At 46.0% G+C, this 22,802-nt stretch overlaps 1 protein-coding gene across 1 annotated transcript in view; it reads right to left on the bottom strand.

The window, feature by feature from the left end:
- The window catches only part of gna12a (guanine nucleotide binding protein (G protein) alpha 12a), a 40,730-nt gene that overhangs the window by 8,092 nt on the left and 9,836 nt on the right, over positions 1 to 22,802 (bottom strand). The window contains exons 2-3 of the mRNA XM_035399146.1: positions 21,248 to 21,463; positions 1,086 to 1,136 (exon numbers count right to left, since the gene is read on the bottom strand). Of these exons, the coding sequence (XP_035255037.1) occupies positions 1,086 to 1,136; positions 21,248 to 21,463 (267 nt within the window). The remainder of the gene's footprint in view (positions 1 to 1,085; positions 1,137 to 21,247; positions 21,464 to 22,802) is intronic.

The raw sequence follows: 22,802 nt of genomic DNA, 5'->3' as shown, positions 1-22,802 counted from the left end.
ACATCTGGAAGGGTTTACATTTGGACAAAACCAAAGGAAGCCTTACACCCACAATGTCTGTTGCCAACTGTTAAACATAGCGGCGAATCCGTAACGGTATGGTGACTGGGTCCAATGTTTACTCTGCATGGTTGTATAAAGGCTGAGGATTATGAAGCCATTTTACAAGACCAAACAAAGGTCCCTCATAATGTCCCCATACTCCAAAACAATAAAGCCCCCCATACACACTGTTCAACAAATTCAATTATGGTTTCATGAGCGCCAGGATGAAGTCATCCTGGTCATCCTTCCATGTCCTCTCAGCATCATTGAACCTCTATGGGAAGTCCTGGAGGGTCCAAAAGTAGATTCCCACCTCCTTCATCTCTCAAAGAACTTAAGGCTTTACCTTCTTGAGTGGTCAGAACTTACATAACAGCATTCCAAGAAGGACTGAAGCTGTTCTGAAGGTAAATAAGTAGTGCCCTACTCATTACTTAATATTCATGTATTATTAGGTGTTTCCATTATTTTGTCAAACCCCTATATAGAATAAAGACTTGAGCAAAAATTACTGCCAGAGATAATCTAAAATTTGAGGTTATCCAGACAGGTTTGTTAATGTAGTTAAAATCAATAGACTATTTCGAATTAATATAACAATTGCATTGTTATTAACATGAGGTCTATAAACGACTTAAAATGACATGAATAATAAAGCATTCTCAATAGAAACATCTACGTACGCCTTCACACGTGTTTTCAAACACAATGAGATTGTGATTTTTCCAAAGAACAAAAAGAGATGAATGGGGAAATGTTTGTGGAAATGTCCATAAGCACAATCAAATTTGATTGCATGCATATTTTCACCCAATGTGTACAGTTTAGTGAGACTTACCTTGTGATTTACCAAGGGTAATTTGTACATGCTAAGCACGTCAACCACACCTTGAAGTGTTTCAATAGAGAAGATTAAAACACCTGTCAAGAGCAAATGTCAGCAAATGACGTGGACTGCCCTGTAAATATGGTGGGTATGACTACACAAAATAACTACAAGCTATTCAAGAATAAGATGCTGTAGCTGTGCTGTGACTCACCAACTGGCCAATGCGATCCAAGTTGTCCAGAAAATATTTGACGGATTCCCCCTGCGGAGAAAAAAAAGAGAGCCGTATTAAGCAGTGTCTCCACAATGACAGTGACTTGTGGGCTCTGCGGCTTTACCGTTTAAGCAGGATACAGGGGAGCTCCACTCCGTTTCCCTCAGAGATGTGGTTTACTACACTGAGGAACCGACTGGGTGCCAAGAGGGCGGCGAAAGGGCACACAGCGATGTTTGGGTGGGTCGCGGAATGAAAAATAAACCTTGCAACGACTTCAAAAGCCTCTATCTGCACAACATCACGCAATAACAATTTCAATGTTCTGTATGCCGCACTGCCACGAAGATTTCGCCACAGTGTTCCAGAGGTGGAAAGTCCAAGGGTCAGAAAGGGAAAGTCTTGCCGTGTGTTTCTTCCACCCATGAACTCATCCAGCTGATTTCACTAATTAGCTCTGCCTCCTGGCTGTAGAATTGCGTTGCTTTGTAAATCCAGGTATTTGGAACAAAATACTGGGGAGGATGTTTGCTTCCTGAACCTGGATTTTCCACCTTTGCAGTCTGCAGGTCTCAGGTCAAAGCACAGAGATGATACACAGAAAAGTAGGTATCTGCATCATGGGCATTGTGGGCCTTAGAAATACAATAGAACAGCTGTCTTCGACAGCAAAATCGCAGCAAAAATGGTGTGGTATATGATATGCACAAGGAGTCAGATATCTCATTTCGAGATGTTTGTGATTGAACTGATTCACGTTACTGTACCGAGTCGAGGGGTCATTACAGTGCTCACACAATGTATTACAGATGCATGGTGCTTCTAGAAGTGTTCAGTCCAGGTTGGATACGGAGCACTCGATCTCAGTTTAAGAGCTGAGTAACTCAGCGCTCGAAGACTCAATTATGCAGGCCGCTTTCCGAACGTGCTTATCGCGTGACCTCACAATTCATATTAATCAGACCACATCATGGTGTTTACTTCTGTGGCTGCAGCCAGCCACTGGGGCAGTATAGTAAAGCCTGTCTGTGGGTGGCACAATCTGCGCGGTCTGAAATGTTGAGACTTACCCATAATGCACAGGTGCTCATTTGCTACTGGCGACGCGCCGTAAAAAAACAAGATTTATGAAGGAAATAAGCTGACACAAGAGACGCCGCTGAGGACCTAGAGGAGCGCTCGCTTCCTGAGATGGCTGCTTCCCCTGTGTTTCCATGGTTTCGCCCCACCCTGACCCCTCGACCCCTCCCACCCCGTCTCTCAGACCACGGCTTTTCAAAACCGCTGTCTGCCTGAGACAATGTCAGACATCTGACGCGCCCGTACCCTGCCCCCCACCGAAACGGCCAGCGCTCCTGACGGGAAACAGCTGTGTGTGAAAACAAGGGGATTAATACAGCGGCTCCGCCCACGGTTACCGTAACCATGGCCGCGCTCCGGAATCCTAGTGGAAGACGGCCACCGGGTGCATAACGCATCCCGGCCAAATAAACAAAGCGGCTATCTCAGCCTGCAGCTGCAATCAAACCCTCCTTTAAGAGATATGCAAAATAAACCATTTGTTACAACAGCAGTAAATATTTTACTTGTCATCCGGGTCTTAAGCCGCACAGCTGGCCCACTGTTGTAGCCTAATCTTGTTTCACACCTTCAAAACCAAATCGTTGATGCTTGCTGTCTTACCAAAACATGAACCAACGAGCATGTTCCATAGAAAAACAAAGGGAGAGTTGTTGCAACTAATAATAATAATAATAATAATAATAATAATAATAACAATAATTCATTTTATTTATATTGAACTTTGGTAACTTAGTGAAAGTTTTTAGAAAGTCTAGGCTATGTTACAACAAAAACAACTATATGAATAAAAGAAAATAATACAGTTGACACACAATGCCTCAAAAAACACAAAATGGTACTGTACGTCATGAGTGAGATGTGCTCACAACACTACAAGAACAAAAAAAACAAGATAGGACAAGAGTCAAGGGCAAAGTTCAGTCATGACCCTTAAAGGCAGACCTCAATTTCTGGGTTTCTTAAAAATATTAGCCTATGTGTTTTCATGTATGTTTTGACTGGACTAGACAGTTCTTGTGTGTGCTAAAGGATAATTTAGATATTCAGAGAAATTTCAGTTTACAATGGAAAGCACACAGCATCGGGGGTTCATGGTCGAAAGCAAGAGAATGCAATTCAACTCCGAAGCAGCTCGTACAGCAACGTTTACATTGCAGGCCAACTCAACCTGAGTCACAAATGCCCTAGTATACCACGAGCAGAATAGATTTCAGGCTTTTTGAAACTATCCCCCCCTTTAAAACGGTTCTTGCATGATGCAACACACAGAAACTGCTATGAATAGGCTATGTCTTGGCAGGTTGCTATAGAACTTGTCCAGGCCGTTGACATGTACGCATTCAACCAGTGTATTCGCGGCAAAGAGGCATTAACAGCTGTTTAACAAGAAAGCAATATGAAGTGTTTGGGTTGGTGGTATTTATGAATCTGATTTGTCATTTGTGGAGCGAGATGCCCAACTGAACACTGGCTTAGGTTGACTTCAGTTGATTTCAACTTGACACTGCAATTTCAAAATATGCATTCCAGTAAATGTCAAACAATAACTGTTGTTAATCAGCAACAAGATTCCCAAATGTGGCCTTTTTAAATATGTTCGGTCCTATGAAAGAGTGACGCCATGCTGCGTGACATGCAGGGCTGTCGTTTCGGAGCGTGGGAAAGCACGAAGCCTCCAGGGTGGCAGACGGACAGCGCGACGGTGGCGTCTTTCAAACGACCGGCACGAGCGTGCCCCCCCCCCCCCCCCCCCGGGCATTTCCCAAGCGAGGCGAGACTACGCGGAGGGCGCCGGGGGCCTGGCGCCCTGAGGGGCGGGCGGGCGAACGAATGAGCGGGTCCTCCCGTCTCTCCAGGCCGCGATCGCTATCGTCGCTGCCCGTTCCTGTTTAAAGGAACGGCGCGCCGCTGATCCGCGGGATAGGGCCCCCCCCCATCTGAAGCCGTCTTTAACCGTCGGCGCTACGTGCCATTTAAGACTCGCTCGCCCGCACACATCGCACCGTGTGCTGAGACTGGGGAAACCACATCCAGGTAAGCAGAAAATGTAATAAGGTGAGAGGTCAGCACGTCGACTCACAGGGTTTCCCACTAAAGACTTCTAGCCGAGATCAGGCCGGCAGATCCAGACTGCCTAGGAGGAGACATTCCGGAAGGTTCTATTTTTGTGTATAGGGACCTCACAGTTCCTTCCTGGAAGGCACTGGACATCTTGTAAATTACCCAGAGATGGAAAATTGGGCTTCCTGGTGCCTCCTCCTCCGCCTCGTCACTTCACACTGCTTTGGGAGATGTTAGATCTCCACTGCAATCAAGGCGCCCATTTGATTATTTTTCTGTTTCATTGTAATTGCAAGACTTATGGCTCCTCTCTGTCCACTCTGACAACGTGGTCAGATCAATCATTCGATAACTGCCGCCATTTTACAGAGCAGCTTAAGAGAACTCAAAAAATGTTTTACGATACATTTAGCAATCTAAGGTTATTGGGTTTTTAAAACAAAAGGCTTCATTTGCAGTTATTGTTCTGTTGATCCTATTGATACTGGCAGTCTGGCACATTGATTCTATATCCTTTTTCATGTGATTATTATGTCTGTTTTGCAGGAAGAACGTCAGAAACATGTTGTGGATGGGTTTCTGTGGTAATATGCCTATGATCCTTTTGTTAAAAGATGTTTTTTTATTGCTTGGCGTGACACTTTTAACAAGTTTTTAATTTTGTTATTGTTAAGGTTTATTTCCACCGGAGGCATCATTCCTTGGCCCCGTCAAAGCTAGTTTACATGAAGATTATTCTATCATTGAGCAAGGCAAACAAATTAGGTTAACATATTATAACTACATGTGATTTCATTGCTGCCAACTAAACTAGAATGAACTCGAATTTGAGCGTGGCAGAAGTAATAAGTAAATGCATATGCAAAATAATAAAAAGGAGCGTGCTGGAATGGGATGGAGGGTTAGGTATACCAGCAGAAATTCAGCGAATATCTGATCCACTTATGAAAGTGGCCACTGAGAGCAAGGCTTAATTGAGTGAGGATATTTCTTACCCCCATCCCACATAATAATCACTTTATATATGATAATCTAATATTTTTTTATTATTTAATTAACTTCACAAGAAGAGTAAGCACAGACCAACATAATGCTGTCTGCCTTCATAATGATGACATATATTATATAATGAGCGGATTGAACAGTCTGTTTAGTGTACAGTTTAGTTTACCGTAAAGATTTAGGCTAATAGTAACTGCTCTACAAAAGACAGCTTTCCAAAACTTAAGACCCTAGATATCTATGCTGTTAAATTTTCACAAGGATCCTTTAAATACGGTTTCCTTAAGTATGTTAACCCTAAGAGTGATGCCAGGAATGGAAGTAAATGCAGTCAAACGTTCGTGAAGGCTAGCCATTTGGCTATAAGCTGTCGAGCTGCACGATTGGTCATCCTCCTCTACTGTCCAAGCCTGGCTAACAACCCTCATCCATAGCTCCTGTTGATACAGGCCAGCCCCCCTCCCACAGCCTGTCATAACATGGTACAAAAGTGCAGTTCCCCCCCCCCCCCCCCCCGAGACACACACACACACACACATAGTGCCCCCCTCAGAGGGAGATGTCAGTCCGCACAGCTCTAAAAATAGCCTGAGTAGATAAGACATCCGCTTTCAAACTTTTCATCAATGTACTTCAGCTGAACTGAATATAGCAAGCCTTAAAAATGATCACACCTAGTGCTACCAGAAAAAACCTGGAAAATCTTTGTAAAATGACATGATTTGTACCAATCAGTGTATCACCTTAGACTATATGTGTCATTCTTCCCTTACACTACTGGACACTTCACTATCGGATGGGAAGACTGTGCTGGTGGTTCTGTTCTGGGAGGTTGTGGAGAGAGCTATCTGAAGGGTAAAGACCTGGGGCTGGGCTCCAACGGCATGTTGAGGGTCTTGAAAGACTAGAAGGTTTCACAGCATTTGAGGTGGACTTGAAGAGGGCAAGCAACGAATGAGTGCCACTCGTGCAACACCGTGTGTTGACTCACCAATCATTAGTCATCAGTAGAGTGTACAGGTCTGGTTTATAAGACTGCGGTCTGCTTCATCGGATTGGCGTTTGCTTAGTCATAGCAGCTTATTTCACAGTAACGTTCTCCTCGTAGGAGTTCAAACAGGAAGACCCCCAAAGCTACCCCTACCAACAATGACTCTCCCCCTACAACTCTCTCCTTGGCCTTTACACAGAAATTCCCCCCATCCCCCCCCCCCGACCAATTGGGGCTCCAAAATGCTCCTCTCGGTTTCTTGGCCAGCGTCCACCGTTGCGAAAAACCCCCCCCCCCCCCCCGATCCTCCCGGGCAAATCCAGGCCTCCCGCTCGCGCCGCCCTCCCGACGGATCGACTCTTCGCCCCCGCTCCCCTCCCGCCCACGCGCGCACGATCCCGCCGCCTTCCCGCGCGCCTCCGTCAGGCCCGCCCGCTGCTCCTCGCTACCCCCTCCCCCTCCTGACTGAAACGCCGGTTCCCGAGGGCCTCGATTCCTCAGACAGGACCACAGTGAGCCAAAAAAAGAATGGGGAAAAATATTTTGGAGGACCAAAAAAAAAACAAAAAAAAAACACACATCTGAGGACACGGCTTCTCGTAAATTTATTATTTTTCTCCACCCAGAACGGGATCCCTTGGGCTTTTGAAATGTAGCAGAAAAAACAAGACTCTTGCCATCTGTTTCACAAAGCCTTTTATAGGTTACTGTAATATCAGTTGCGAATCCCGTTGCTTTTCCTTCACAGTTTCCCATGGACGTTAAAATCGGATTAATGAGGCGCGAGAGTTGCTGACGAAACCCTCGCTCAGCTGTTGTCTCTAACGAGCGCCCCTCCTTTGACTCAATCACTGCACTTTTTCACATTTCACCTTACAGCCAAGAAGGACATGTGAACCCACAAATGTTTAGATTCCACTATAAAAGAAAACAGTATACTTTGCCATTGACTTCTGTATGTGAATACCATATCCAAAAAAAGTGTTCTTGTGTCCCTGTACCTGAAGAAATACGATCAAAACAGGTCTCGATTGTTGTTGCTATAGAATACTCTCAACAAGAGGAAAGCAACGTCCAGGCTCGAGCCGCCGGCTTGATTTCTGCCTAATTTGTGAAATGTCACATGGTCTTGCAGCACAGATGTAGATAACCGGGCAGTTATTTAGAGCCCTGCTGCTTTTAGAGGCTGCTGCTTCCTCTTGACTGGTGCAGGTTTTTTTTTTTCCACGAGCGCGGCTGCTGCTGAAACGGAACAGAGCTAATCAGAGTGACTGACGCCGCGAGAAGCTCTCGCGACCGCAGGCCGTCTCTTTCACTGCGCCGGACGTTGAATTGTTCAGGCAATCTCCGGGCTTTTCAGACGACACTGCCAGGTTCATAACGTTGCGTAACAGAGCTAGAGCCCGCTGGAATGCCCCGCTCGGGACCCCCGAGCGGAAGAGGCTCGGCGTCCGTCGCAGGTAGCCGAAAGGGAGCGCGGAAACAGAGGCGCACTTTGTCCGGCGGGCTCCCGTGCCATTGCCTGACCGCTAAGTTCCGCTTGCGACCCCTTTACCCTGACGCGCACGCCATTCCTGGAGCATGGCGTGAGAGACGCTCAGGGTAAGCGCGGGAGCAGGCAGAGCTACATGCGCGGATTCACAGGAAATGCAATGGGCTCCTTTTAGAATCAAAATTACTGTTGGCAGGGGTTTCGGGGAAATTCCAAAAAGACGAGAGTAATGTCGGCAAAGAGCGCGCCTTTGAAGGGCGAAACAGCGGGGCAGGTTATTCACGACGCGGCCCTCGCCCCCACCGATACCACGAGGGCTGTCGACGGCAACAGTCGGCCATGACAGTGTTACAGTGTTAAACAATCACTCCCCAACCCATCAAACAAAAAAGGGACATAAAGGGTGCTGTTTGCTGAAAACCTACCAAAATCGGACCTTCCTATTGTCGTTCGTTGTACAGGTTGTCTAATTAGTGAGTAACGCACTCAACCTCCCTCCAACGATAAAAAAAAGCCTGAAACTGAAACCGGAAGACATGATTGGTTAGACGTACAGGAGTTTGATCAAAGTTTTCTACTTCCAGCCAACCTGGTGTGCCATTTGACTTCAGCCTGGGCTGATGAAACAATCTCCTCTTGCCGCCATTGAGCGTTACTGAATGTGGTGTGAGCATGCAAAACCGAGACAAGCGCAGCATTAAAGAAAGCTCCCATCAGGAGACACCAAATCGCCTTTCGAAAAACAAGATGGGCCGTGAGGTGGTGACTCCTGCCTGGCCGCGGATATTACACGTCCCACACACAGCTGGAGCGAGAGAAAGAAAGCGAGAGGGTGAAGGGGGAAAATAAACCGCGGTTAGTAAGGCGCGCAAAAAAAGGAGAAACAAATCGGAGAAACCTGTCAGGAACCGACCAAATTCCAGCAGCCCTCGGGCTAAAATTCAGCTGTTCCGCCCTGAAACGTCACTTGGCGATCGGGAAAGAGACTGCTGTTTACATTCAATTTTAACTCCGAGTAAACAACTGAAGATTGCGTACGCATCGTCCAAAATACCGCAGACATCCGCCGGAGGATGTACTCCGCTACAGTGCGAGTCCCCTTCCCCTCCGTCCCCCTAAACACTCCAAATGTCAATTTAGCCAAAAGATCATAAAAACAAACAAAACTGGAGGAGGGCAAACTCTGCCATTGTTCTGGCAGCATCAGGCTCCCCAGCCCCGATGAAGATTTAAATAGAAACGAACAGAAATATCTGGGCCATTTATAGAGAGACATCAAAGCAGCTGTCCACTGAGAGAAATATACTGATAAGTATACTGGCACAGTGTGCTAACAAGAGCTGGAAAGTCCAGGGGTCAGAAAGTAAAAGTTCTGCCACGTGTTTCTTCCATCCATGAATTAGTTCTACCACCTGGTTGAAGAATTGTGCTAATTAGCAAATCGAGGTGATTGGAACAAAATACTGGGGAAGACTTCGACTTTCTGAACCTGGATTTTCCACCTCTGTTGCTAACCTCTAGGTTTCGTGCGCTAATCATTTTCCATGCTGGGCTGTGGGTTCTCTTCCCTTGAGACCACACAGATAACTGTTCTAGACTGAACTATTTTTGTCAGTGGGAGGCGGGGAGAGCACTGGGTCTAAGCCCACTGAGGGGAGGGGGTAGAATCACGCCAAGACGTTACACAACAGGCTTTCCAATGTACAGCGGGCCCACAGTAACGTGGGTCTACTAGATGAGACAAGGCCAGATCATTGGAGATAATGGAGAAAGTGCATGCCAAATACAGTTTTAACTGGATGAAATGAAATGATAAAAACTGAATGTCACTAGATTAATCAAGCTTTGTTAAATTTCTTCAGTTAATGGCTCAGTTTAGCTATAATTTTATTAATATATACATGCATAATCTACATATAGAATACACTTATCATGGTAGTGTAGGTCACTAAAACACTATGGTGTTGTAGACATGATAATTGGACTGAAGGTAATCTGGTCATTAGCCTGTAGCCTGGGATGTAATATACAATATACAATGGGTTACAAGTACAGTGCAAGATCATTGCATTATCGCTCCTCAAATTAAATTCAGAAAAATTTCTTTACAATTTGAATTAGTATGAAAATTTATAAGCCTACTCCTAAAATAATACAGATTTTACAAGCCTAATTTCAGCGTCCTCTTATGTTTTATTTATTTGTCTTTTTTTTAATCAAACGTTTCAGCAAGCCCACGGAGGACAGACTTGGCTATCGTTCGGGCCTGGACTGGGCCGGAAAGGACAGCTATGTGAATGAGTCTGGCCTCTTTCCGGAACGTCGCACAATCGAATCGGCCCTCACCCCCTGCCCCCGCCTCACCCCCCACACACCGGCTGTGTGGCTGCTTTGTCGCGAACCCCGGACTCCCGCTCCTCAGACAATGGGGCTCTGTTGTGCGCTGTGCGCGCCGCTGACAAGCGGCAACAGAGGGGCCGTTCTCCCGAAAGCGCTTCCTCCTGAACCGATGGCCATCAGCAGGTAATGGCGGTCCGTGCTGACATAACAGGAATTTGAGGAGATGCGGTAAGTTGCGTAATTTCGGATAAGCGCATAGCTGAGCGCCAAGATTTGAGTGTGCCAAGGCCAACATCAGTCAAGCCCGCTTCCTCTACTCAGGTGGCAGGAAAGATTCAGTTATACTGTAAATCAGAGTTTGCACGGCATGGGACCAATAGGGACCAAATGTGCTCTATTAGAGTTAAGATACTCTATCAGAGTAGATTTTTAAATGAAACTTTTACTGTGTGATAACCAGATCGGGCTTGTTCACCCCGTCAAGGCACATCGCCCAGCAACCAGGACTCTCTCTTTCGTTCTCACTGGACAGCAATAAAAGATCTTTTAAAAAGCCAAGCAGCTTTTTCTCACAGACTTTACTGCCAGGCTTGTTGGGTTTCTCAGAAGTCAGCCTGCTCCTGCCCAGTTCAGACCCCACGAAAAGCCCTATAGTGTTTCCATGCTTTGTTTGGTTATGGAATCCTGCAGGAATCCTGAATTTACAATAGACTAACCGAACCATGTCAAAAAAAGCAGCTGCCTGTTTAAAATAAGCCATTTTAACACTGCTAAGCAAACATGGGAACCAAACTGCTGATGTCTTCAGAAATTATGGTAGATCCACAACTCCTGTCTACACAGGGTGCCATTTAGCTAGTCACAGAGGTGAAAACCAAACATGTTTTGCTAAGAGAAATTTGCCAGGAAAACAAATGTCCACACATTCAGGGCCTGGGTCTGATTTACTAAAAGGTTTAGCGTGTGCAAAACCATTCTTTTGGCCATGGTATTTGTTTTGCGTGAGCTAAAAGGTTTTGCACATGCTAAAGGTCTTAGTAAATCAGGCCCTCAAGTGTTGGTTCGCAGAGGAGGACACCATCCAGGTTTCGATAAGCCAGCTTTCTAGAAGAGTGACTTATAGTACATGTAGGGTTGATCACAGAGGTGGGCGAGAAAAGGTTTCCAGACAAAATGAATCACCGTATACCACTGAGGTTAGCCTGAAACTAAAAAAGAAATCACAATGGAACATCGTATGCAATAAATGTAGAGGGGGATAAGCAATGGGGGGGGGGGGGGGACTATGACATTCCTATACGATGAAACATCGTATTGCTCCCCATTTCACAAGCCGCCCCGGCGGGTCTTCGAGACGAGGCGGGCGAGGGATCCGCCCCCCGGGGGGCTCGCCACGGCCGCGCTGGAATGCGTGACTCTTCCCTCGTCGAGCGCGCCTTCCAGAGGGGCCCGCTCGAGTTCCGCGGCCCGTCGCCGCTTCCAGCCCGGCCTGCGCGCGAGCCCCTCCCCCTTCCTCCCCCGGGCTGTTTGCTTTGGACCGGTCGTCTCGCATTATCAGTCTCTTCAGCTGGGCTCAGCTGTGCGGCCAAACTCGGCGGCGGGGGCGTCCCGCTGCTTCGGTAACTACAGGGCTTTACTTAGCCCCGGAGTCCAGCAGAACGCCATATTTACTTAACTGCCTGTAAGAGCTGCAATGTGGCAATGCTCAGGCCTATTCATTTTTCTTGAATGATTCCACTATGCAGCAATTGGTTTTTTTCAATTATTTTAGAACCTTTTTTAGTATGATATTTAAGATTTTGTCAACCAGAAGGATGTCCAAACGTCCACACAAGGGATTAGAAGAGAAGTCAGTTGCTTCACTGTAGTTAGCCACTTCAGTTCTTGCGCAAACTATGAAAATACGCAATCATTAGAAAAATGACCATGTGTATTTGTCAGACCTGAACCGCTAGCTTTATTTTAGTTCGAAATTCTAACCCAGAGACCGTTGCTAATGAGAGTTTGAGTCAGACGCACCCAAGTTTACCGTCACAGGCTCTTGACCTGTAAGGAGCTGCAGATGTTTCAGAGCCACCTGAGGTCAGAGGTCAAAGTGCAGACTCTGCCAGGCTGGCAGAGGCCCAGGCCCAGGCCCGGACGCCCTGGCTGTTTACCGCGTTGGCGGAGGGCGGTGACTAAGGCTGGAAGAATGCCTTCCCCTCTGGCGCCCGTGGATAGCGCAGGTCCTGTGTGCCAGGATTACAGGCTTTGCCAAAGGAATGTTCGAAAATATTCGACAGAGCGGGCCTTCCGACGCGCGAACGAGTCAGACCTCGCCGGGCGACTCTCGCCGGAGTCTCCGACTTGCAGAAGCCCCGTGATTGGGTGGCGAGTCAGCGACCGGGAGTCGAACCATGGGGGCGGGGCGCTGCCCGCTGTACCCCCAGGCGAGGTGCTTAACCATAGACGCTTTGGTAAACATCCAGCTGAGCAAATGGATAACACGGAGGTATTTAAGCTATGCGAGGCACCCCGGGCGAAAGGGCATTTGCCTAGCAAATAATTCTTGTAATTCTTCTAAAACTCAGCACCCAAAAAACTGCGACCACCCCCGCTCGCTCCTTAGCGTATGCGGATGCTTTCGTTGGCAAGGACCGCGAGACAGACACTGAAACGTATCCCGGCCGTGGCTGGGGAAGGCCTCCTCGGTTTAAGGGCACGAACGCGACTAGCTGTGGGGCCTACGCCTAATTGCCAACATCAGCAAGAAATCGCTTAAAAATAAGGAAAACAACAAAGTGTTCTTAAAAAGCCATCAATTCAACTGGTTTCCTTTTTTTATGACCAACGAAAAGAAACAATATGCAGAACAGCCCCACTCCTGGAGGTCTCGTTGAGCTGCTAAGAGGGTTGAAATGAAAACTTTCAGGGCACCATGCCTCCAGGAACAGGGTTTGGTAACGTACCACTTACCATACAAAACAGTTGTAGTGGCAGGATCTTGTGATCACACACACGCATGCACGTGCACACACACACACACACACACACTGCGTGTACACTACACGGTAAAGAAGTTTCCGTCACATTCCCTGGAAAAGTGCCCAACTCCTGGGAATTCTGCAGCACGCATGTGGCACATTGCAGGTGTGAGAGAGCAAACGGTAAGAGAAAAAAGCATGACTAATGTGTGTCCTTTTTCACTGGACAGTCGCCAAGCTTAAGTCCATTACACAAACACTGTTTGTTCTTTCTTTGATCTACTTTGCGGTGTCTTTAGAAGAAGCAGCCAAACTCATAATAAACAGTCCTTTTTTTGCCACGGAATACGGAGACAATAAAAGACTACGCTGAATTTTGTGGTAACCCACAAAAGGTCTGAGCAGCACCGACAAAAGTATTTTACAAGAGGACGTGAACCCAGAGATTTCCATTTCCTGGCATTCACTTGAAAATAAAATTAGAAAATAATAATGTTTGTAGGGAATTGTATATCAGTCTTCAGGATGGAGATGGAGACAAATCTCCAGGGTTCTTCCGAGCCCCCCCACCCCCCACCCGCCTCCAAAATCTGAGTGGATGAACAAACTCATAGTACTAAATTAAACAAGGTTTTTGTTAAGGGTGACAAAAACCTTTTCTTTATAGCCTAATACACACGTAATTAAAAACCAGAAAAGGCCTGTATCTCAAATTGCTAACACCACAGAGATTCGCAAAAGGCTTCAGGGGGAACAATTCATGGGAAACAACTAGCTACTGTACCTCATACAGCTCATATCAATTGTAAGAACACCTCTTCAGACTGCATCTTGGTTCTCCTCCCACACTCTACCTCTAAGACTGTAACTTTTTGTACTGATTCACATTATGGCATAATTAAGACTCTTCCTAGGGCTTGTTATCTGTATGTATTCAGGCTTTGTATTTTGCATTTTTGCTCTTGATTAGCAAAGTTAACTTGCATGAGTGCTTTACTGATGTTGCATGTGTGCACGCTGGTCTGGGAATGTCGTTAGCCAAGGCTGGCTCTTTTGCACATGTAAATCAGGTGAATAGACTTCTGTTCCCCTACATTGCTAGTTGCTCTGAATAGGGGCATGTACTAAATGAATACAGAGTGTAGTGTATTGTAACCCTCTAATGGCATGGATGTTTATTGCTCTGTGGTCCCAAAACAAGTTTTTAATTAAAGAATTTAAAGACTGGAGTCTTTTCAAAGTTCCAGAGCTTAGGCCAGGGCAGTGTCACTGTGTCAGCAGCGTTTCTCCAAGTGGCGACACAATCACATCTGTTTCGAATTTGTCCGCTAAAATATGCAACTAAGTTTGGCGGAAAAATTTGTTGATCTCGCCTTCTAAAATTAACAAGGACGCAACAGGAAAAAAAAATGAGGCAGCTTCTGCAAGTCTGTGTTTAAACTGGATCATATCTGCAGGACTTCATCTAAAACCCGATCCTTTCCAATGAAACTCGCGAACGGCAATGCGCTATAATCGGATCTGGTGTTGGGTTTGAAGTGGGTTGCGGGAGCTGATTACAGAAAGCACTACGCTCACGATTTAAAGACTGGCCCTGTCTCACTCAATATTGACCCGCGACTCGCACTCGCACTCCTAAACCTTGTCATCCTAACGAGATCCATACCTCCGTAATCCACTGTAATGTAAACCATGCCAGAAGCTAAACCTGCACTGCAGCGTGTGCTAAACGGTTGTTAAACGGTCTCTGTCATGTGTGGGGAAAGACTGAAACGGAAAAACGGACTGAAGGTACTTTACTTGTTTCAGATGGGGGAAAACCCAGAGGAAAAAGTAGGCCTAATTTCTGCGCGGTGTAAAAAGCAACGTGCGTTATAATTCGAAAAAGGAGCGCTGAACAAGTGCTCAAACATCCAGCAGGCTATCTCGATTTCCTTCCCTGGCTCCGTAATGTGGATACGAAGCCATCTCAGAAAATAAACAGTGAAAATAAGCTGCCTGTTTACAAGTAACAGCTTGCCGGCCGTGGGCTCCGCTATGGCTCGGAGGGAAAGGTGTTACCTTCAACAATTCTACATTACAGACTTTTGCCAAAACATGAAACCCACCAAGAAACGTAGTTAAGCTTATTTTTTTCCCCTATCTCCTTTGACTCTTCTTTTGAGTAAGAAACTCACACAAGCATCGAGTTGTTTTTTTTTTAACTCTAAAAAGAAAACATTTTCTTTCATTCTGGCGACCAGCAAGTCCGTATAAATGCAAGGAGCCAAACCCGCCAGCTGAAAGCTGTGACTCAAACGCTTGGCACAGAACGCACTCCGCTCAAAACGAAAACATCCAGCAATATGTTTCCTCCAAGCATCTGACTTGTGACTGAAAATCGCTGAAAATCTGAAATCAGACCAAATCAGTGGCTTTTTGGATGCTGTTCTAGGTTATAGGCCTAATTTCAAAAGAGTTGACAAATTACATCTCATTAGCACCTGTTAGTAATGCTAATACTGCAGCTCACACTCTACTGCTGATGGCATTAGCATAGTACAGTGCCTATCCAACTGGATTTACGAATTTGGACTAATGAGTAGACTTTAAATGACAGACTGACTAACTAAATAAAAAACAAGGGCATGCTTAGGGATATTAAGAGCTCTATACTTGGCCAGACGAAGCATTTATTCCATTCTGTGCAGATCGCTCTGTTGAAAACATATGCCAGAATCTGGTTTGTCTCTTTCTATGGGAGTTCAGACACAACTCGTGAAAATTCATGTTACAATGTTGGCACCTCGCCAGAACTCGCACCTGTAGACAAGCTGTCACACCGTTTTCAGCGTCTGTACAGCATTCACACAAGGGACAAATGTGGCAACTGGATACAAAGCATTTTACTCACGTTGCAAAGTACTTGTATTGCGTGTTCTTTTTCTAATATTTAACACAATATTTTCCGCCCGTTTTGCCGAACTTTCGACGAGCCGTAAGAATCGAATAAACTGCGCTCGGCTCCTTACTGGAGCCCAAGCGCTCGAACGCGCCTTAGCGGGCCTAGCGGTCGGACTGAATGCCCCCCTTTGTGCGTTGGTAGGGATATTAGGAGAGCGCTTTCAGGGACGAGGCCTGCGTCCGGGGTGGAAAGCTGGCCCGGTTTTTTCTCATGGCCTGTGCCAGGACGTCCCGCTGGGAGTTGTGGGGATTGATTACAGCTGCGCTGCACCCACGCCGGACCGCTTCCACATCCCAGGGCCCCGGGCCAGGACTGCTGCAGAACAAGGGGGGGGGGGGGGGTGGAGGCGGTGGGGGAAGGCGGCCAGAGGAGGGGGGCCGAACCCTTTCCAACAGTGAAGAAGCAGGCCCCTTCTTCTCCACTCAGATGCCTCCACCGTCGTACAAGCACAGCGCATTTGCTTCGCTTTGCCATAATCTGAAAAAAACTTGCGGCTCACATGCACCGCAGTTCCTTATCTAAGTTGAGAAAGCCTGCACGGGCTGATTTAACGAAGCCAGCACAAGTGCAAAGATCAGGGGTCGACGTACAGCACAGTAATTCCCCAAAGGGTGAAAGTAGAGAGACCCCCACTTTTAAATAACGTAGACTCACAATGTTCTATGATCAGCAAATCTGTTCATCTGTAGCAAGTTGTGAAATTCTCGATTCTGATTGGTCAGTTAAGGCCAACATAAACAAAATGGCAAAGACACTAAACAGAGTACTTTCTTCAAATTTCTTAATCACGTTCACACGGTAGGAGAAAGTGATGATTCAGCCCCTACAACAGCTACTCCAACTGCTGCACAAAAACCCTCCAGCCAGCATGTCAATGATGAGCGGACATACAGGCTAGCTAACAAGACAGCTAACATTAATGAGGCCACATGTGCCGGACCGCCTAGCTGGACCCCTAGTCTGGTGGTTATGAAAGTTAGCAGCCCCGTTGAATCGCCAACCCAGTCCAGACATTGTAAATGACCAGCCACTACCTCTAAAACCAGCAGTTCCTTTGCCCGGTGGTATGACAGCTAACTTGGTTTCAGTAACTGGCATATAGCACACGCAGCCACACTATTCTCTGCAAAACATGGCGCTAACGTCCCTGTGGTGACTGTAGATGATTGATTAACAAAAACTGGCCATGAAGACGAAATGTTTCACAGTATTTTATGAGACTTGAGGCTAACAACAAAGCCACACACCGCAACTAGAGTCTTTGGAGTATGATGACATCATTTCTTTCCCCAATACCAAGTGTAAACACATTGTAAACACATTACGCTCATTTTCATTTTGGTCCAGTTCTTGTTTTTTCTTTCATCGATCTTCTTGTGGCTGCCGAGCCAAACTTGATTTGTGTTTAGGGTCGGTTATGATAAAAATATTTAGGGTTTCATGTACATTTTGCTGATTAATGTTCATGTCCATGTCTGTGGGGATTACTTATCAAAAGCCTTTGCCTTCTTTGGCGTTATTTCACTTATCTATATATCTATATTGTTATCTCTAACATGCTGTAGGTTTGCTATGTGCTTCAGAGCATGCGTACAATTGGATCTTGACCCACCCAACACTTGTTCCGGCACCACTGGACCCATTCCCTTAAGCAACATATCACCCCGATACCATACCAAAAACTGAACATAACCCACATATTTAATATAAAGCACAATTCCTTATCTGAGCCTGTACCAATCTGGACATAATATTGTAAGTGGGTGATAGGCCACATTTTTCAGTACAAGGCAAAGAGGCAGATAGGAAACAAATGAAGTGCACTTAGTGAGATAAGAGAAATGGACAGAAACACACACACTCTCTCTCTCTCTTTCTCTCTCTCTCTCGCACACACACACACCCAAGAATGTATGCTTGCACACACACACACACACACACACAGGTACACACAACACATGCACATTCCCATGGACAGAAACACACACCGTGTTTACACACACACACACACGACTGAGACATTCCCTGAGTTCCACAGTCCCCTTAACTTGCGGCTTCTGTACCAGAGGCCTGCCTTTCAGGGGCCGGCAGAAAAGAGCACAGCGAAACGCAACGGGGGCCACACGCTCCCTAACGAGACGCGGGGCCGTCCCCCGCCACACGCTCGCCGTCCCGCCGTCGGCTTCGCCCCAAATTCCACAGGCCGGGCTTTCACCGAGGGGCGGGTAAACTCGGCGATAATGACAACAATGACCTCATCGCGGACAGGAGACCCGTCGCCCCCACACAAACGGGCCCTTGTTCGAGAGAGGGACATTGTGTCAGGGGTCTAACAGGCAAACATGCGCTCCGGCAGACGAAACCAGACGCAGATAATGCACCGTTCATTGTGGAGTCCTCCCACTCACTTGGCACTGAATGCGTGCACTTAGCAAGTAAGATTCTCTCTCTTTAGAAAAAAAAAAAACACATTGAGAGGGACCCTAAAACCACTGACGTCCACATTTTCTGGAACATAATGGAATGGCTTGGCAGGGTCAATGGGCTTATCTGTCCCCGAGACAGAGGCAAAAGGACTGAAACAAACTCCACGTGCGTCAGACTGGCAATTATGAGACTTTAACGCATGCAAAAAAGAAGTGAATTTGCATAGCGGGTAGGGTAATAGATGGAGTTATTCAAAAGGAACAATGGCATGTTTTTTAATGTTTTTGCCACTGAAAGTTCAATTCAGGCAGTTAAAGTTAAGGAAAAATGAAGGTGCTCTGTGTTCATTTTTCCACGTCTCATTCGTTCAAAGGCAACCATCTAAGCAAGTCCTGAAAAGAGAGACCTGGCCCATTTTTTCCCGGCCCTCAAAACAAGCTGCTGAGGAACAGGACGAGAACCAAAGTCTGTGACTTAGATGTGTAATTTTAAAAAACCCATGTCACTCAGCAATCCGGTTCTGCATTCTGAGGTTACCATGTGTATCCGGAGTTTTACAGGACAGGGTGACTTTGTAGTTGGCGGGAATCTCTGGCCAATGTGTGTCTGGTGTTTTACAGGATAGGGTGACTGTGGAGTTGGTGGGAATCTCTGGCCAATGTGTATCTGGAGTTTTACAAAACAGTAACTGACGGGAATCTATGGCCCATGTGTGTCTGGAGTTTTACAGGACAGGGTGACTGTAACTGACAGGAATCTCTGGCCAATGTGTATCTGGAGTTTTACAAAACAGTAACTGACGGGAATCTATGGCCCATGTGTGTCTGGAGTTTTACAGGACAGGGTGACTGTAACTGACAGGAATCTCTGGCCAATGTGTATCTGGAGTTTTACAAAACAGTAACTGACAGGAATCTCTGGCCAAGGTGTATCTGAAGTTTTACAGGACAAGGTGACTGTAACTGACAGGAATCTCTGGCCAAGGTGTACCTGAAGTTTTACAGGACAAGGTGACTGTAACTGATGGGAATCTCTCTGTCAGCCCAACGGTGCGACCATCTTGGACCTGTCAGGCTACCCTTGTGTGGGGCGTGACCAGATTCATTTCAGAGAAAGAATAGTTTCCACTTGATTTATTTTTTTGTTTTTTGTATCATTTGCACTTATATGGGCTGTACTTCAGAAAAACCTGTTTTCCTCTTACGTAGTTCAGTTGTCTGTACTACATTACGTTATACTTCCCAGAAGATTCTTTTTTCGATTGTATCAGCCATTCAAAGACGCTAACGTGTATCTGTATCTGACCGCATACCACAAGAGACCTCTTTCAGTCTCTGTGAAAATTGTGTTCAAAATGATCTGTGAAAATGTCTTAATTCCAAAGTCCCAGTGCTGGTCTGTAGCACACTTCACATACGGTGCCAATTAATGCAGACCTTAAAATACAGGATACTTTGCATTCGAAATTTTACCATTTTACGAGGACATTTGAGAATGTCAGAATAATGGACATCAGAAGACATTTTTGGGGATTAAAAAATCCATCCCTCATTCTGTAACCATGTAATTTATCAGGAAGATTACTGACCTTGGAAAGCAGAAAAAAAATGTCTGAAGTAAAAGAATTTACAAGTTTGTTGAGAGCTTTGGGGTTTCAGGATTTCATACTAAATGTGGGGGATTAGGCTAGAAAAAGTCACAGGGGAAGTTTTTGAGTACAAATGTAACTGAGTCAACTGAAGAAGAAGTCTGTCTGAATATTTTATGGGAATAAAATCTAAGGCATGGGGCAATATGATTTAGGTTCTTGCTGTGGGGGATTCATGAATATACGCACTGAACACTAGGAAATCAAACACCCTAAATCACTCTGCACAAACCTTCACAATTTTCAAAATTTGTCTTCATGGTTCTCAGGAAAACGACCGTGGAAACCAAAAGACCTATTCTTGCACTTATTCTCTCACTTATTCTCCCACCTATTCTCGCAACCTATTGTCTTATTCTCGCGGTGATATCATCCTGGTCCATATCTGTTCCAAGCAGAAGTGAACTGCGGCTCACGATTCTGTCTGAAACCAATGTGGATCAGGACGACATCTCGCCTCGGCAAAACTCACATCTTCAGGGTACGTGTACCGTATTCCCATTGGAGAGCTGCAGATATAAACGCATTGCCGGTGGCCACAGTGAAATAGGAAAAGATAGAATTTCTCTCTCGTTGCCATGAGAGACGTCAAGGCTTCCTCCACTTCACCGAAGCCACCATTATGAGCTCATAAAAAAAAAACGATAGTTTTTCAAGATGGCCAATGGGTGGGGTTGTCCTTGATAAAAAGGCTGTACTGGGGAGATGTGGACAGGAAGAGGCTATCAATAGCTTGCTATCACGCAAGAGGACGGATCAATCGCCGGCCAATGAAATCAGGCCTTTGGGAGACTTCAGTCTTTAGAGTGGACTTTTTGAGCAGACATCATGGAAAACAGTCGCCAACACTGCTCGGTTGCTCAGTCTTTCCTGCACTCGCTGTCACTCAACAGCTCACATTACAGTAGCTGGTTAACGCGTGCAGAGAGAAACTACTGTCAACCGCCCCACCAGTGCGACAAATGTCTTCATATGAGTGTGATGACATCATGAATATGTAAATTAGCAAATGTAGCGACATCATTTAGTGACTTCAAGTGACATGTTGAGCATACCTTAGCTAACTTTCAGCTAACTTCTAGCAACATTTTGAGCATGCGTTTGCTAACTTTTAGCTAACTTCTAGCGATATTTTGAGCCGCGTTAACTAACACTGTGACCAGGACGAGGACGCGGCGACAGTGCCTGGCTCCGTGGCGCACACTCACCAGCTGGAACTCGCTGCGCCGGCCGTAGGCCTCCTGGATGCCGGCGTCCCGCCACAGGGCCCGCAGGGCGGGCACGTACAGCTGGAAGGTGCACGGCTCCACGGGCACGCCCGCCTTGTTCTCAAAGGACATCACGAACATGCCATGCTTCTCGTTCTCCGAGTTCTGCCAGACGATGCCGAGCTTGTCCCGGGCGTCCACCAGCACCCTCATGCCCTGTAGAGGAGAAACATTACATTACGTTACAGGCATTTAGCAGACTTACACAACTCATTACATAGCGTTTACATTGTATCCATTTATGTAGCTGGACATATACTGAAGCAATGCAGGTTGAGTACCTTGCTCAACAGTACAACGGCAGTGTCCTAACCAGGAATCGAACTGATGACCTTTAGGTTACAAGCCCAGTTCCTTACCCATTATGTTACACTGCCGCCCAACGCGACCAATTAGAGCGGTCTATCGAAACCGACGTTCTCCCTTGCCGCTGGGTTAAGCCATGACCGGGAAAAACACCCAGACATTTCACAGAGACCACGACAGTGCATGTGAATTCTAACAAGGAAAGCACACTGTGCTGCAGTATTTCAACAAAAACTGGGATATTTCAGGCAACAAAACAAAACAACAACAAAAAAACTAGACGGGCACAGGGTTTTTTCCGTGATGACTGATTAATGCTTTTCTTCAAATTAACTGTTTCGCACAGTCAGAGATTAAACTGGAGGTCACTTTAGACTATTTCATGTTTAGAAATTGGCCCCAGGGAGAGAGTTCAGTTGGGCTTCGCAAGCAAACCAAAGTTAATTGCCCTTACAGGGCACATTTATAAAAATAAATAAACGGCCAAGCAAACGGTTTTCCCGAAAGTTCGGTTTTAATAACCACCTTAAATTGCCCGCAGCCAGTACTGTGAGGATGGACACCCGTGGCTTCACCCCACAAGAGGCTCTCCCTGATGAGCGCAGAACTCATTACGCTCCTCTCTGAATAACCTTTGGAAAGGAATTAGCTATGTAAACCGATAAAATAGCAGATGAAAGTAAAAAATAAATAAAAACCTGTGGTTTCCTACTACTTCCTGTTGGATGAACAAAAAAGGCAGGCTATTAGAAAGACCTCCGTAAATGAAGTAAGCGAGTACGCCCTTTGGCTGTGGACAAACAGTAACACCGCATTAAGTATTGAATGTCCCCAACTCGTCCGGTAAATCTGCCATTTTGGCTCCTTCTCCAGAACCTCACAGGGTTTACAAGAGTTTGGCATTTGACTGCACCCATGAAGTAAATAATGATGTCGCCAGAAGACTGAAGAGGGCAGTTTTATAAAATAAAACCTGTACAAAAGCCAAGTGAAAGACCCTCTGCAAGACCCCACCCCCCCCAAAAGCTCTTAAAACACACATCGGTATGTCTGACAACAGTTGCTAAAACTTACAGAAGATAGCCTACATTCTAAAGCTAACGGCTAAACAGACCAGCCTTACAGTGGAGCATTACCATCAAATCAATATTATGTTGCTTTTAAGTTATAACACAGCATACGATACTGG

The sequence above is a fragment of the Anguilla anguilla genome, chromosome 17 (assembly GCF_013347855.1).
Source record: "Anguilla anguilla isolate fAngAng1 chromosome 17, fAngAng1.pri, whole genome shotgun sequence".
Taxonomy (NCBI): domain Eukaryota; kingdom Metazoa; phylum Chordata; class Actinopteri; order Anguilliformes; family Anguillidae; genus Anguilla; species Anguilla anguilla.
The sequence above is the reverse complement of the archived record's forward strand: the minus strand, read 5'-3'. Positions and strand labels throughout refer to the sequence as shown.